Source organism: Emiliania huxleyi (assembly GCF_000372725.1).
Source record: "Emiliania huxleyi CCMP1516 unplaced genomic scaffold EMIHUscaffold_50, whole genome shotgun sequence".
NCBI lineage: Eukaryota > Haptophyta > Isochrysidales > Noelaerhabdaceae > Emiliania > Emiliania huxleyi.
The window spans coordinates 508,705-524,530 of record NW_005198243.1 but is presented as its reverse complement, the minus strand read 5'-3'; the positions used below and the strand labels follow the sequence as shown (position 1 = coordinate 524,530).

At 66.0% G+C, this 15,826-nt stretch overlaps 4 protein-coding genes across 4 annotated transcripts in view; 1 reads left to right on the top strand and 3 right to left on the bottom strand.

Annotated features, from left to right (window-relative positions):
* Positions 1–1,959, bottom strand: part of EMIHUDRAFT_451815 (hypothetical protein) — a gene marked incomplete at its 5' end in the record, with an annotated part of 14,140 nt that extends 12,181 nt beyond the window's left edge. The window contains 6 exons of the mRNA XM_005766781.1: positions 209–464; positions 602–645; positions 803–874; positions 1,140–1,227; positions 1,404–1,591; positions 1,702–1,959. Of these exons, the coding sequence (XP_005766838.1) occupies positions 209–464; positions 602–645; positions 803–874; positions 1,140–1,227; positions 1,404–1,591; positions 1,702–1,959 (906 nt within the window). The remainder of the gene's footprint in view (positions 1–208; positions 465–601; positions 646–802; positions 875–1,139; positions 1,228–1,403; positions 1,592–1,701) is intronic.
* A 2,967-nt stretch (positions 1,960–4,926) lies between these two features.
* Positions 4,927–5,939, top strand: EMIHUDRAFT_103471 (hypothetical protein; the record flags this gene model as incomplete). Its single annotated transcript, XM_005766780.1, has 2 exons — positions 4,927–4,971; positions 5,226–5,939. 2 exons carry the CDS (start codon positions 4,927–4,929, stop codon positions 5,937–5,939), a joined length of 759 nt encoding a protein of 252 aa, XP_005766837.1.
* A 3,854-nt stretch (positions 5,940–9,793) lies between these two features.
* EMIHUDRAFT_211850 (hypothetical protein) lies at positions 9,794–11,074 on the bottom strand (the record flags this gene model as incomplete). Its single annotated transcript, XM_005766779.1, has 4 exons — positions 9,794–10,018; positions 10,090–10,253; positions 10,322–10,540; positions 10,615–11,074. 4 exons carry the CDS (start codon positions 11,072–11,074, stop codon positions 9,794–9,796), a joined length of 1,068 nt encoding a protein of 355 aa, XP_005766836.1.
* A 1,947-nt stretch (positions 11,075–13,021) lies between these two features.
* EMIHUDRAFT_211848 (hypothetical protein) lies at positions 13,022–13,723 on the bottom strand (the record flags this gene model as incomplete). The annotated part of the gene is made up of 1 exon (XM_005766778.1): positions 13,022–13,723. The coding sequence occupies one exon, from the start codon at positions 13,721–13,723 to the stop codon at positions 13,022–13,024; it is 702 nt and encodes a 233-aa protein (XP_005766835.1).
* Positions 13,724–15,826: the final 2,103 nt, after the last annotated feature.

The following is a 15,826-nucleotide window of genomic DNA, read 5'->3' as shown; positions in this document are numbered from 1 at the left end:
GTGTGTGTGTGTGGGGGGGATGTAGCGATTCGGGCGCAGAGGGAGAGTGCTAAAGGCATGGGGCTAGGGAGGGCGGAGATCGTGGGAGAGAGAGGGGAGCGGTGGGACGCGCGCCTACCGCCTCCTTGAGCCGGAGGCGCAATCTCGGCGCATCTCTCGGCGCATCTCGTCTCGACATCTCGTCGGCTCCTCCCGCGCCTCCCTTCACCGATCCGGCGCGCTGCAGCCTGCGCTGCATGCGCGCCTTGTACGATGCGTAGTCCTCGTCCTCTGGCGCGTAGCCCAGAGGCGCGTCCCAGCCCGCCTCCCCCCCCTCCTCGAGCCGCCCCTCCTCCTCTCGCTCGTCCAGCCTCCGGATGGCCGGCGGCTCGGGCGCCATCTTCGGCGGGAAGGGCGGCTTGGGGGCCATCCCCGGCGGGAAGGGGGGAGGCGCAAGTTCGTCCGCGTCGGTGAGGCGGCACTCCCTACGCGGCACGTGGAGACGGCGCCTCGGAGGGGGGTGGCCATCGCCTCGAAGGAGGACGAGAGCGGTGCCGCGCGGAGGAGAGAGGAGGTGTGTCGGGGGGGCTGGAGTAGAGTGCTGCTGCCCGGGGAGTCGCACTTGCTGACGTGGAGTCCGCGCGGGATGGTGCCGCTGAAGTTGTTCTCGTCGAGCTCGAGCTTCTGCGCGGCGCGGGGGAGGAGGGGAGAGGAGGGGGAGAGGGGGGGGGGTGTCGAGTCCCAGTAGTGTGTCGGAGTAGGTTGGGGGACGGCCTCCTCCGCGCCCGGTGCATCTCTCTGTCTCGCGGCGACGTGCGCTCACCTTGACAGCATCGAGGAGTGCCATGGAGGCCGGCAGGCTGCCCGAGATGCGGTTCTTCTTGATGCGAATCTCCTGCGGGCGGCGGCGGGGGAATCCGGTTCTTCCTGGCGATCTGGCTCCCGACGGCCTGCCCTGAGACCTCTAGACCCTCCCCTCTCTCCTTCTCTCCTCTCGAGGCGATCAGCCTCCCCGCCGCTCCCCCACCACCACCACCACCACCACTACTAGCCGGCGCCTGCAGCTTTGTGGCCCCGCCGATCTCGGGGGGGATTGTGCCCGAGTAGCCCCGACACTTTTGCTTCTTATGATACATTCTTGTCGGAGGGTCCCCGAGGACGTACTTTGGCTGCGCGTTTGGGTTCCGGGCCCGCGCCGGGTTCACGACCCAGTTGTCACCCATCACCCGAATCCATTTGCAGTTGTCACTGTCCCGAATGTCAATCTCCTGTGAGAGTGAGAGGGAGGGGAAGGGGGGGAAGGGGGGGAAGGGGGGTGGGGGGGGGGGAAGGGGTGTGGGGGGGGGCGGGGGGGGCGTGGCGGCGCTGCGCCACAGCAGCGAAGACTGGGGTGTGAGCGGGCGGCGGAGGGAGAGCGCGCGCACGCGGCGGTGGAGAGGGAGAGGGATGCGTGAGAGGCGGCTCGAGCCGCCTTGAGCTGCGTTGCCATCCCGATGGTGGGAGGGATGGTGCCCGAGATGCCGGCGTGGTATGCCTCGAACTTCTTGAGGGTGCCGGAGACGAAGAGGGTGGGGGGGAGCGTCCCCGTGATGTCAGTCTGCGAGATGTCGATCTGCGCGAGCACAGGCGGAGGTGTGAGGGTGAGCTCACGTGGCGGAGGCGGAGGGCAGGGGGAGGGGAGGGGAGGCTTCGAGGGAAGGTGCGGATCGCCTCTTCGATGACAGAGTCGCTGGAGAAGAGGGTGTCCGGCAGCGTGCCCGTGATGTCGCAGTTCCTCACGTCAATCTCCTCCAGGGCTGTCAGAAGGGCGAGCTGCGGCGGGATAGTCCCCTTGAGTTTCGGGATAAATTTGAACTTGATCTCGTCGATCAAGCCACGTTTGCACGAGATCCACTCCTTATCGCAGCACTTGATGTTGGGGTCGAGCCAGGTTTCCCCCACTTTTGCCCCGGTGCTGCTCTTCCACTCGGGTCCGCTCATCGCGTCGTAGCAGGCCTTCAGCGTCGGGTAGCACTCTCTATCGCCCACCCGCCACGCCAGCGGCGTAGAGGGCGGACCCGGGGGAGGCGGTGGAGGCGGCGGAGGAGGAGGCGGTGACGGCGGCAAGGGCGGCGGCGTTGGCGGCGGCTTATCCTGCGCTGTCGGGCCGATCGTCAGCAGAGCGAACATCGTTCACGAGACGCTGCGTGAGTTGTAGGCCCCCCTCGCCCTATGGCCCAAATCCACCACTGTCAGAGCGGTGTTTCGATACCGAAATCGTTGGACGCTGTTCACACAAAAACACAACCCCGGACCCAAGACGCACAAGCTCAGACAGTCGAGAAAGGGATAGACCGCAACGACAGTCAGAAGTTTTTATTCAGCCCCTTGGAGTGTGAAAGGCTTCGTAGCCCTCCGGTCTACTGAAGATCCGCAGGACTGGAGCGAAAAAAAAGCAAAATAAATAAATAAAACGGACACCTCTACTAGGAGATGGGTAAAAAGGAACAGGTCCCCGCCCTTGCGATCTTTGTGCAGGGTTCTTTGTGGGTGTGGTCGGCCACTAGCCAGGGTCGTCCTCCCGAATGGGGGACTAGCACTAGCCGTCTTCCACATGGTCCCTCGGGTCCCTGCTACTCCTAATCTCTTCGTACATCCTCCTGCTGATCTCCGCAACGTCCTGCTCCCTCCCTCGTCTCGCTCTGCGCGTCTGCTCCGCCTCACCGTCTTCTGCCCTCGTTTGAGCGCGGAGGCTCAGAGCCGGAGGGTGGCTGGCTCATGTAGGACTGTAAAGGACCAGAAAGGCACGACGTCTAGGACATCGCGACAGACAAGACGCGCCGACTAAGGGACGTCCACGTGACACGATTGTGGCACAGAGGGTGTGATGCTGGAGTATCGACATTGGGGGCACGGCGCGGGATGCGCCGTGCTAGTACACTGTGTGTAGTGTGTAGTGTGTGGAGGGTGGCACAGGCGTCCGAATTCAGACGCCCCCCCCAGGACCGATGCTGAAGGCGTCGGGGCTGTATTGAACTGAAGGCAGCGACTGTGCGCACCAGGAAGAGCAGCAGCTACTGTAGCGCGAAGTAGTCGACAATTCGGCAAGAGGAATCACTCGTTGTTCACAGCCGAACGTTCCTTCTTGATGTTCGTGATCGCGTCGGCTCGCGCATCTCGAAGTAGCGCGGCGACAGCAGCGGCTTCGAGAGGAAGTCGGCGAGGTTGTCGGCCGTCTTGACGAGGGGGACGGTGATCTCGAACGACTCGACGGCGTCGCGTACGTAAAAGTGGCGGCGCAGGACGTGCTTGGACCGCGCGTGGTGCTCGGGGTTGTACCGTAGATCGCGACGCCTGTGCGGGCAAGGCCGAAGGCGGCACGAGGAGGGAGTAGTTGACATTCGAGAGTCGCCCTTGACGGAGGCGAGGCGCGGGGAGTAGTTGACGGATCGCTCGAGTACGGCGGAGGCGGCACGAGAGCACGTCCGCTCGGAGTCGAGGTTGGCGCAGGCGTCTCGAGCACTGGCGAGAAGAGCGCCGCCCGTGCGAGGCGAGGCATCACGCTCGAAGACGAAGGCGAGACTCGGGTCCTCGACGGTACAGCTGACGGCGACGGCGCTGATGTAGCAAATTCTGAAAAGCTTCCACCAGAGCTTGCGCGTGGCGGCGGCGGCTGGCGCCTTGGTTTGGGCGGCTGTGACTGGCGCCTCGGCCTCCGGTTGGGCAGAGGCCTCAGCTGGTTGGTTGGCCTTGTGGGCGGCGGCCTCGGCTGTCGCCTCGGCTCCACCTTGGGTAGTGGCCTCGGCTGTCGCCTCGGCCTCTTGTGTGATAGCCTCGGCTGGCGCCTCGGCAGCCAGGTCGGGGGCTGCGCCCCCTTCCCCCGGGCCCCCCCACGGTCGGCGCCCCGGAGGAGAGGTCCGACAGGAGGCGTCGGCGTCGGCCCGCAGCCGATGGCAGGATGAAGGACGCAAGGGGCAGCAGACGGCAACGGAGTCGGGCGGCGACCGGTAGACTCGACCGAAGCACACCCCCCCAACACGAGATGGTCCGCATCGCCCGCACCTTTGTTTTGGGCTGGGGCAGGGTGGGAGATTTGAATTTGAAGTTGAATTTGAAGTTGAGTTGCGCCGTGTCTCGGCGCCGGCGATGAAGTTGTTGATGGACGGACCTGTGAGGACGGTTGTAAACCATCCACCGGTCTGCCTTCCGGGAGCGCCTGGCGGCCGTCCTGGAGGCTGTGCCGACGCAGAGGAGCTGGTGAGCGCAAAATGGCAGGCGCCGTTGATGGAGATCATGTCTGGAAGCTGCTCTGCGGGGACTGGCACTGGTGTTGGTCCAGAAACAGCGATGGCGAGGGTGACGGTGAGCAGGATGGTGAAAACGCAGTAGACTCCGGAGCCGAAGGCGACGCGAGTCATAGCGCGAGCCACGCAGGCCGCAGAGAGAGCGCAAGCGGCGGTGAACCGCTCGCGAGCGCACACAACGAGCCGGCGGGCGGCAGTGAGAAAGTAGTGGACAAAGTCGACGGTGACGACAAAGATGGAGGTGGCGATGGAGAGGGCGAGCTGGATGATGGGCGGCGCTGAGCCGAAGATGGCGCGGGCGCAGGGGCGCAGGCCGGAGACGGCGCGGGCGCGAGGGCGCAGGCCGAGGTTGTCGTCGAGAGTGACGGGATCGCCAGAGTAGTCGGTGATCAGATTGGTCATTTCGCTGCTGGGCGTGGCGGAGATGTCCGCCATGACCTCGGGGGTGGAGTGCACCTCACCGTAAGGTACCACGTTTGAGCGCGGAGGCTCAGAGCCGGAGGGTGGCTGGCTCATGTAGGACTGTAAAGGACCAGAAAGGCACGACGTCTAGGACATCGCGACAGACAAGACGCGCCGACTACCCGTAAGGGACGTCCACGTGACACGATTGTGGCACAGAGGGTGTGATGCTGGAGTATCGACATTGGGGGCACGGCGCGGGATGCGCCGTGCTAGTACACTGTGTGTAGTGTGTAGTGTGTGGAGGGTGGCACAGGCGTCCGAATTCAGACGGCCCTGCGTCGTCTGGCGACGGGTCCTCCATAGTCGGTCGAGGTCGCCGCCCCGCCCGTCGCCGCCTCGGCCACGACTTGCAAGTTCCTCGTGACCCCGGCGCCAAGGTCCCTCCGGCTCTTCTCCGAGAGATCATCTACCAGCGCCGGCAACACCCCCCCGACGGCTGGGGCTAGTGCATCGTACCCGTCCTCACACCCGTGCCCCCCCCCCCCCCCCCGGCCACAGGCCCCCGCCGCCGAGGCGTACGCCCAGTGCTTCCTCGGTGCCGCCGGCGACGCGGCGACGCGCGCCCTCATGTCCGAGCTCGCCGCGGGCGACACCGTGCTCTCCGACGCGGACACCGCCGCGCGCGTCGTCGTCAACCAGCACAAGGTCGAGGACGGCAAGGCCTCGCTCCTCATCACGCTCACGCACGCGCGCGGCTCGCTCGCGCTCACGCCCGACCACGTGCTCGAGCTCGACGGCAAGTTCATGCCTGCGCGCGAGGCGCACGTCGGCGCGGCCCTCTCCAACGGCGCGGTCATCGAGGCCATCTCGCACTCGCGCGGCGGCATCATCAACCCCATCACCGTCACCGGCAAGATCCTCGCGGCGGCCGCCACCGGCGAGCCCGTGGTCGCGGCGACGGGCAACGAGTGGCTCGCCGACGTGATGCTCTCGGCCTACCCGAAGTACACCCTCTCGTACACGCTCGCGGCCGCCTTCCCCGCCGCGGTGCAGGCCTACTACGACGGCGCGCTCGAGCCGCTCTTCACCGCGGCCGTCCCGCACCTCACCAAGATCAAGGCCGCCGCGCCGGCGCCGCTCGTCGGCGTCATTCTCGTGGCGGGCGACGCGGCGCTCGCCACCGGCTTCGCCGCCTACTCGCTCGGCCTCAAGGGCGTCGCCACCCTCGCCGTGATCGCCGTGGCGGCCGCGCGCAAGGGCAAGAAGCCGTGAGGCGCGCGCGGCCTGGCCGTCGGAGGTTTGTAGCCGCTGGGCGGCGCAATAGTTGCCTCCACGTATCGGAGAGAGGAGAGAGGTGCAAGGGGCGTGCTCGTTCTGGTAGTCCGCCTGCCTCCAGCATGTCGTATCGGAGAGGAGAGAGGTGCAAGGGGCGTGCGCTCGTTCTGGTAGTCCGCCTGCCTCCAGCATGTCGGATCGGTCGGAGAGGAGAGGGGTGCAAGGGGCGTGCTCGTTCTGGTAGTCCGCCTGCCTCTGAGCCTGACGGCGCGATCTGGTCGTTTTGTACATCGTATGTAAATGGTGAGTGCCACTGAGCACTGTCTGTATTGTGTCGAGATAGAGTTTGTAGCAACACAAAAAACATATAGAACGCCACTCCCGCACTCGCCAGTACCCAAACGAGGAATGGATGGGAAGGAGCTGGAGGACAGGGTCGCCACCTGCACGAGCAGGATTTTGGAAGGACGATCAGGGGCACAGGGGGTTCTCCTGCTCCTGGTAAGGGACACGACAGCCCCCTAGCAGCAGAGCGCACTGGACCAGCGCTCCCGCCTCTTCGCCGCCGCCCCCCTCTCCCCCCTCGGCTCGTGTTTGAGCGGTACGCTCGAGGCGGTTGTGTTCACCGCGCCTTCGAGCCCAATACACCTTCGTCGTGTCGAGTGCTGGCGTTTTACTAAAGACTTGTGACCATGTGAGTCTATCTTGTACTTATGTACTACCACACTAAAAGCCGTATAGTGAGCCACTCACTCGGGCGTCTCGGCTGACGATGATCGATCTCCCTAGCCTATCGGTCCCCCGCTCGATCCTCGGATCGCTCGCTCGTCGAAATCGATCGACTGAAGTCATCAAGGTGCGGCCGCCTTTTCTTTTTCGCACTCCGCACACGCCCGTCGCCCGGCAAAACTGCTTCAGGTCCGCCGCGACGTGTCGCGCCGTCGCCGCAATGGCGGGCAGCGACGTGATGGAAGCCATGCAGCTCGCCCTCAAGCCATTTCATATGCAGCACCTTGCCGACGACTGGGCGGCGCAAGCCGGCGAAAAAAATTCGCTCCAGCTGTCTGTATAAAGCCGTACAGAGCTGCCACTTGCCAGCACCCCCCAGCACCATAGCTCTGCTGCTGGGGGGGGGGGTCCCGGCCCCCCCAGCACCAGAGCTCTGCTGCTAGGGGGGGGGTCCCGACCCCCCCAGCACCCAGAGCTCTGCTGCTAGGGGGTGTGGACCCTGAGTTGACCAGGGGTTGTGCGCTGGGCCCTCCTGCTCGGCTCCAGCCAGTAGACAAGTCTTGTCACTAACAGAGTAGAAGGATCTGACCTCGGGGCCGATGTGACCAAGCGCTGGTAGCGTGGTTTTACCTCACACCCACGGTCTCACAGTGTGCCGGCAGTCGCCGAGCAGTGTCGCTCACACAAGCCGCAGCACAAGTGACTGAGGGCCAGTGAGGGCGAGCCCATCGCTGTCACAGCTGTGGTAGCCGCACAGTAGGCTGTGTCAACTGTGCAGAGCGTGTGAGCAGCCGAGGAGCTGCTCTCCAGGCTTCTGACGCAAAGAGCTGCATGCCATCGAAGGCGCTGTCGAGGTTCGCCGAGCGCGGCGCAGGTTGGAGGACACCGTCACCGACGAGCGCGTTGGAGTATTCACTCCGGACAAAGACGGCTACACGCACATGAGCCGCGGTCGTGTAGCCGTCTTAACGGCGAGGCGCGGGACCGTCTGTGGCGAAGTGGGTCGCGTCCTCCCGATTTCCTCAACTTACGGTCCGCTCCCTCCACTCGCGCCGAAGGGAGTGTTGAGCCGATTCTGTGATTGCGGCTGCGTGGTTGGTCGGCGGCCGTCGCGTTCGGTCGTCCCGTGCCGGCCTCGGCGTCGCGGCCCTCGCACACCCTGGGTTCGTCCGAATTCGAATCGCCGTTGTGGAGTACGGGCGCGGCAAAGTCGGCGCCTCGACAGCGCCTCGACGGCGGCCGCAAAAGCCGTCTCCTGCACGTCGCCGCGCGGCCTCGAGGCGCCGCGAGCGTGCGCTGAGGTCAGCACGACTCGCTCCGGCCCGAGACGGCCGACGCGCGCGCTCTCGCTCCCACCTCTCCATCCCGACGCTCCGCGCTCGCTGTGTCGCCCGCGATCGCGGCATAACCACCGAGCCGCAGCGCGGCGCTCGGCCCGCGCCGCCGTCTCACGAGCTCGTCTCTCGCCCGCCGCGCAGGCGAAAACCAACTCCGTCCTCAAGGGCAAGCTCGAACGACTCCCGTCACTGTACCCCTCGTGCCACGCTGCAGCCGCCGCTCTCGTCTCTCCTCTGTCGCTTCGCCGCGGTCGCGGCCGCACGGAGGTGCCACGGGCCGTGCGAGTGATACTCCGCTGCGTGCTGTCCGGCTCCATATACTGCGACTGGTGCGCCGCGGATGTTTGAGAGTGCGGTTTAAAAAGGTCCTGCCCCGCGCCTCCGCGGCGCGGCACAGAGGCACTGGAGGCAAACTGCGGGCGAATAAATATTTTTGAAGGGATGAACGCGAGCTCGCGGGGTCCACACGAAAGCACCGCTTGGCGGTGTCAGAACCGCCCTCTTGGACCCGGGTGGGCCGAATCTGCGCCCTCTGGGCCCCGGCGGCGGTCCCGGAGAGGGCCAGCACGCGGGCTCCGCCGACGATCTCGCAACGCGGGTCGCGCCGCGCGCCTCCCGAACGAAGCGTGTTGGTGCGCGATGGCGATCCTCGCCTGCGGGGAGCGGAGCACACGCGTCGGATGGCGAGGGCAGCACAAATATTGCACTCACGTCCCAGTATGGCAGCAGCCGGACGGGTTGGGTGGCGTGAGGACAGGGGGTGGTGAGGATGATTCCACAGATCTCGCTGAAAATGGCCGTGTCCTTCCCGGGGGAGGCAGGCGAGCGCACACCTCGCGTCCGAGCGCGAGTCGACGAGTGGTCGCCGAGAGATCGCCGAACCACGTTTCGAGTGCGCGCGCCGCGCACACAGCACAGCTGCGGGTTGTAACTCGACTGCCGATCGCGCGCGCGGGATTTGAATGGAGCTCGCTGGCGCCAGTGCACGGCAGCACCGCCTAGTATCTCGGCCGGAACGAACGAGCAGTCCCCAATCGACACGTTGAGGACGCTGGGCTGGATCTGTTGAACTGCCACAGCGGGCGGAGGCGCGGGTGCCAGAGGAGGGTGACGGCCGGCGGCGGCGTACGGCGGCGAGTCGGAGGCGAGGGGGTGGCCCTGCCGCGCGACACCGGCGCCCCGTCGGGACCCACGCTGGAGCAGCTTCGGCGTCTGGCGGGGCTGCTGCGGCGGGCGGGACTGCGGCGGCGTACTGGGGCGCGAAGCGGCAAGGTTGGGCGGCGGCGACGGCGCGGCCGGCGATCGGCTCGAGGCGGTCGATCTGCCCGGTGACTGGGTCTCCTCTCCGCTACCCGCGGCCGGGGCGAGCCCGCCCTGGGGGCCCGCGTGCGTGCCCGCTGTCGTCGCCATTTTCTGTCGATTGCGGCGGCGCCGTACGCCTCAACGAGCGGGTCGCCGAGCGCGCCGCGCGGCTCTGGGCGTGCCGCGTCGACCCTCTCGAGCGATCGGGCCGCCTCCGGGCGCGGCGCGTCGAACGGCGCGGCCGTCAGCGAGGAATCGGCTCAACACTCCTGGGCTGGGATTCGGCGCGGGTGGCTGGGGGCGGGTCCCGACCCCCCCAGCACCAGAGCTCTGCTGCTGGGGGGGGGCGGGGGGTCGGCCATGACTTTAGATGTGCAGGGGGGGGTACCGAGCAGTGTGGTGTGTGCGGCCGCTCTAGAGATCGTAGTGACACAAAATAAATAAAAAAGGAAAAGCTCAAGCTCGAGGCAAACGCGCGGCGTCTCACGTGAACCTCGCCGGGCTGAAGGGGCGGATGTCGACCGAAGTGGCCTCGCCATCCAGCATGAGCTCCGCGACGCCGAGTCCGATGGCGGGGCCCATCAGGATGCCCCAGCAGCCGCCTCCGGTCGCGACAAAGGCGCCGGGCGTGCCCGGCACCGCGCCGAGCATCGGCAGCCCGTCGGGCGCGAAGGGGAGATGGCAGGCCGACTCGAGCTCGACGGGCGCCTGAGCCAGCTCCAGGGGGGAAGGGTCAGGGAGGGCTCGGGAGGGTTCGGGAGATTGGGCGAAGGCTCGACCTGGGCCAGCTCGGTCGACACCTCGCCCATCGTCGACGCGAGACGCCGTGTCACCTCGCGCCGCACCTCCACCTCGCCCGGCGCCTCGCACACCGGGGCCATCGGGTCGGGGAAGCCAGTCACGTAGACACTCCCGTCCGGGCGAGGGTACACCTCGGCATCGCCTCGTCCCTGGAAAAAGACGGCCTGTGGGCAACCAAGTGCGATCAGCGTAAGACAAAGGCGTGTGCACTCGCTCCCAGAGGTTGGCCCGCCTGGGAGAGGGTGCGAGAAGGCCGCATCAGGATGGAGTGGTACTTGACACCGCTCGCGCGCGGAAGGCCGAGCCACGCCGGTGACCACGGGCCGAGCGCGAGCAGGACCGAGGCGGCGGACAGCTCCTGGCCATCACTCAACCGCACGCCCGAGACAGCGCCGCCCTCCCCCTCGGTGAGCACGCCAACGACACTCCCTAGCCTACAGGAGAAGGCTCTCCTTGTGAGGCTTCCGAGAAGGCCTCGGCCAGCACGCCAACGGCGCTGCCACGCCGGAAGCTCGAGCCCGCAAGCCGCTGCGCCTCGGACCAGAGCCGATCGACGAGCTTCTTCGGGTGCACCTGCGCGATGGTCGACTCGTCGCCCATCGAGCGCGGTGCGCCCATCACTCCGAGGTCGGCCCACTGCACGCCCGCCACCTTTCGCTGCCGGAGGCCTCCTCCGCCGCTGACTGCGACCGCCTCGCACGTCAGCCGCCGGTAGTCGACCGAGGCCTCGCCAAAGCTCTGCGCGAGCTCCTCGTGCAGCGCAAACGAGCGCCGCGCGAGTGTGCCGGTGGGCGAGCCGTCGTTCCAGTCGAGGGCAAGAAAGCCTCCGGCGCGGCCTGAGGCGGCGGAGGCGACGCCGACCGGGTCTACAAGAATAGTCGACACGCCGCGCTTTGCGAGAAAGTATGACGTGGCGACGCCGCAGATGCCGCCGCCGCAGACAGCGACTTTGCTGGAGCACATTGTGCAGTGCGAGGCGACACTTGCGGCGACAGCTGGACCCTGTGTGACTGTCTCCGTGGGCTAACCTCGGAATGCTGGGCACCGCTTGCGGCGCCTGGCAGGGGCACCCCCTGGGTGGGGCCGGCGGCCCTCCGCACAACCCCCGCCGGGAGGGAATCCCTGCTCACAGAAAAGGGCTCCGAGCCCCGTCTCGCGCACGCCCCTGGCGGGCGCCGCGGACCAGTTCCGCGACAGTTCCGCGAGCGCTCGTCAGCGGGTGGTGTGCGGCTCTTGCCGTAGTTCCTCTTCGGTCGCCCAGCCCCGGCGCCGTCTGTCGGACGCCTGCGTGTCACGAGTGCGAGCCGCTCGCGGTTCGTACGCCCGCTTGCGGGTTCGAGTGGCGGGCCATCCCACTTGCGGGATGGCTTAGCGGGTTCGAGCCGTCACACATTGGCTGCCGGGGTGTGCCGAGGGGGGGCTGGGTGGGCGGTAAGCCGTCATTGCCCGGCGCTGCTTGCAGCGCTCTGGGTGGTAGTGGCGCGGCGCTCCAAGACGGCAAGAGTGGCGCTCTTGGGAAGAGGTTCCTCCTTTCCGCTCCCCCCCCGCAAGGCGCGAGACACACACACTGCAGTGCAGCCACATCCTTCAGCCCGATTAATGGCTGCAATACACACACCAGGAATGCCCTCGATAATGTGGAGTATGAGCCTGTTGGCGTCACTGCCTCGGGAGCCCCTTACTACCGCGACTCGACGTCCTCGTACTACGTCTACTGGGACCACCCTGACTGCGATGGCGGCATCGGAGCGTCTGCCCGCTGGATCGTGGATGGCGCCGAACCGAGCACCACCGCCTGGAGCGACCTCGATGGCGACAGCACTTGCAACTACTACGCCCGCATTGACTCTGCCCCGACTCCTCCTCACCACCGATAGGCACAGCAAGTTGGACGGTGAATTGCGATGGCTCCTGGATTGTCAACACCTTGACGCTCTCAGGGCCACCACGACCGGCCCTGCCTCCGCCGCCCCCGCCTTCGCCATCACCTCCGCCTCCTCCGCCGTCGCCGTTACCCCCGCCGCCCCCGCCTTCGCCATCGCCCCCGCCGCCCCCGCCTTCGCCGTCACCCCCGCCGCCGCCGCCTCCGTCGCTCTCCCCACCGCCTCCGTCGCCCTCGCCTCCGTCTCCCTCACCTTCGCCGCCGCCGCCGCCGCCGCCGCCACCACCACCCTCGCCCTCGCCTCCCGCGCCTCCTTTGCCCCCACCGTCTCCATCGTCTCCGCCATCACTACCCTCACCACCTCGTGAACCCCCTTCAGCATCGCTATTGGGCTCCAACGAGGACAGCGACATGACGAGCGTTGTTGTGATCATCGCCGTCGTGGTCATCGTATTGCTGGTGCTCGTTGTCTTTCTCGCCTGCTACTACAAGATGAAGCTCCGCAAACAAGAGCATGCCGACGATGAGGCTGAACCCAAGGTGTGATAGCTGATACCCCGTGGTCCACCTCTGCCTTCTATATGGCGCCGCAAGATATCGGAGAGCCAAGAGACCGACCTCAAGAAGATGCCACACGCCGGGTCGTACGGCTTCATCCTACGGACTCTCCTCTCTATCTTCTGTATCGCTCCCGTGATCGTGATCGACGGCGGACTACGACTGGGCTCTCTCCGCGGCTCGAACTGCTCGAATACTTTTTATACATAAATTACGTTGGGAAAAGCGAGCGTTGAGGAAACTCAGTTTTTCCGAAGCTCGAGCACGCGCCCTGCGCGACCCCGCGACCACCAACAGAAGCTAGCCCGCCATATTTGGGCCGCGCGCGCGCAGCCGGATGCGGACAACGATGTCATCGAAATTTCATGGAAGCTGCTCAGAGGGAGTGCTTCAGAGAGAGAGAGATTTTAACCAGGCCACAGTCGCGCGAGGAAAGACGAACGGGCGGCGACAGTGCAACCGCACCCCATTCACCCTCCACACCTCAGCTCTCTCCGGCCGAGCTTGTCGGCCACCGCGCCCACGCGTGCAAGCTTTTTGGCGCTAGTGTGAGTGCCAATGGCGTGGTAGGCAAAGGAGTGGTTCGTCACGCGCACCGGATTCTCCCCCACCTGTCCGATGGAGATGCGGGTCCAGCGGAGGTCTGCCGCCGCGGCTCGAAGCAGCTGGCGCATGAGGGGCATGTCCTCCGGCTTGCGGCCCTGCCGGTACTCGTCGGACATTCGGTCGGCCCACCGCGCGAGGAACTGGCACACCGGCCGCGTGAGGCGCAGCAAATAGAAGCCGCTGTTCACGCCGCGCCAGCTGGCGCCATCGAGCGTCCCCGATATCGCAAGGTCAATCTCGGGAGGCAGCACTGCCTGCGCGAGCGCTGAGTAAGGCCGCAGCGCGACAACGTCGAGGTCGCTAAAGACGAGGACCGTGTCATTGGCGGTCGCGCCGCACTGCTCGCTGACGAGCCTCACCTTCTCGGGCAAGCTCGCGTACCACACCTTGCCACGAAAGTTGCCTGCGGACGGGCCAGCCTTTGCGAGCGGGTGCACGTGCCGCCGCAGGAGCACCTCGTACACAGCGCCGACGTCCTTGGCCATCATGCTCTCGATCCACTGCCACCAGCAGCGGGTCATGGACGCCTGCTCCGCCGTGGTGAGCGCCAGCACCCGAATCAACATATGCTGCAGCGGGATCAAGAACAAGTTGCGTGCGTCCAATCAAACTGAGCTCTCTTGAGAAGACGACGGGGGTAGCCCTCGACTGTACTGCCTGAGAGCCCACGACCGCTTGGCAGCCTGCGTGGAACATGTAATGACCAACATCCAAAGATTCACACGAGACCGTGCACCCATTTGAGCGAGGCCACGCAGATGCCGGCGGCATCATCGCCAGCGTCGCGTGCAAGCCACTTGCTGTGCTTTTTCTTGTTGCATGTTGGCTTTAAAAATCTCTATTACACTTACCGCTTGCGCAAGAGCTGACGTATCGGTCTCATACCGCTATAGCACCCACCTCGCGCTTTCTATGTGAGGGGCGCACGACACGCACCGACCGTTTCTCCGTAGAATTTCGCTGCACGCTGGGTGCTCTCTCGAGGTCTCTCCTCAAAACGAATCAGCAGCATCGAATGGTATCGCCACCTGGCGGGAACTCCCGAGAGGTGTTCGCAGGCGCGAACTCGGCCACACCTGCGGCGCACCCGATGCTCGCCTCCGACGCCCGGGCGCGGCTTCAGCGCGAGGTGCACGCGCTGGCGATGATGCCGGTCTCCGTGGCCTCGCTCAAGTTGAGCATCGGCCTGGGTTTTGAGCGATGCGGCACGCCGTGCAGCCTCCCGCCGACCAGTCCTCCTCCGTACAGTCCTCATCCCTGCCGCACGGGCGCTGCGGCGCAGCGCCAGAAGAAGGGTTTGCGCCTGCGTCAAAACTCCGAAGAACTGGAACTCAACGCAGTGGAGATTCTCAGCCGTGCATTCGAGTCCGGTGCGCCGCTGCACAAGGCGCCAAGGCCACGCCTGGACTACGTGCGTGGGCGTGGGACGCCAGAGCCGCTGTCGCTCCCCGCGCCCGTCCCCTCCTTCGAGGAATGAGACCGTGCCGCCACCGACCCGGTGCGCGCTGTCTAACTCCTGGGCGCTCTCACTTCTGCGCGTGACCCGCTTCCGCGCGGCGGCCCCTTGTAATCCTGCCACAGTTACCGTATCATTTGCCACCGTATCATTTGCCACCTCGCCTGTCTTGGAGCGCGAAGCTCACCAGCATGTGTCCTGTCTCGTGTGAAGCGTCTTTGTGGAGCCCTGTGTGTGGGCGTTGTCACCGTGACCCTGTCTGACGTGTGGAGCCTCAATGGCGACTCCCTCTCTCCTATGTCTTGTACTTGTTTTCCCGTGTCCATGTGTACCTTTGGCTACAGCTAAAAACTCAACTCACATCACGGCATGGTGTACACACAGAAAAGCCACAACATGAACGGACTCTATCGCGAACGCGCGCGCCGCCCGGAGAGAGAAGCCCCTTCAAGCCGAGAACGAGAAGCTACTACTGTTTCTCGAGCCCCGCGCCAGTACCGCCCTCTAGGAGCTCTCGGAACGCCGCGGCGTCAGCACTCGAAGCCAAAGATGCGCCTCAGCTCCGCCCTCCGCCCCACCTCGCCCGCCTCGTTGGCCTTGGCTAGCGACTCGCCCAGCCGGTGCTGCGTCGCGTACAGCTCCGCCGCGTGCCTCCGCGCCGCCTCCTCAAGCAGGGCCTGGTCGAGCGCGACGCCGCCGAGGCGGTACTCGCGGCCGGCGCCCGTGCCAAAGTCGCGGCCAATCGCCTCGGCGAGCGCCTTCGCGAGGCTGCGCAGGTGCGCGTCCAGCTCCGGCTGCAGCACCGGGGGGCGGCCCTCGCCTGGCCCAAAGGGAGGGAGGGAAGGGGGGGGGGGGGGGGGCTTTCCTCCTTTTTTCCCTCCCTCCCTGTGGTGTGCCTTTTTCCCCCCCTTTTTTTTTTTTTTTTTTGGTGGGGCGAGGCTTTTCCCGCCCCCCCTTTAGCCGTTCCCCGAACCAGTTTTTGCTTTTCCCCTTGCCGATGGCGTGCCCCCCTTACAGCGCGAGGACCCCCTCTTCGGGCGCGGGCAGCGGCCCTCCCCCGTGGGTCGCGGCTTTTTCGGAGCGGACGGCGGGCAGGAAGAGCCGTTCTCCACCCTTGGGAAAGGGGGGCGGGGGGAAGGGGTTTCCTTTCCCCTTTCCAACCCGGGGGCCGGGCCTGAAGGGCCGGGTTTTTTTTCCCCTCCCCCCCCCCCCC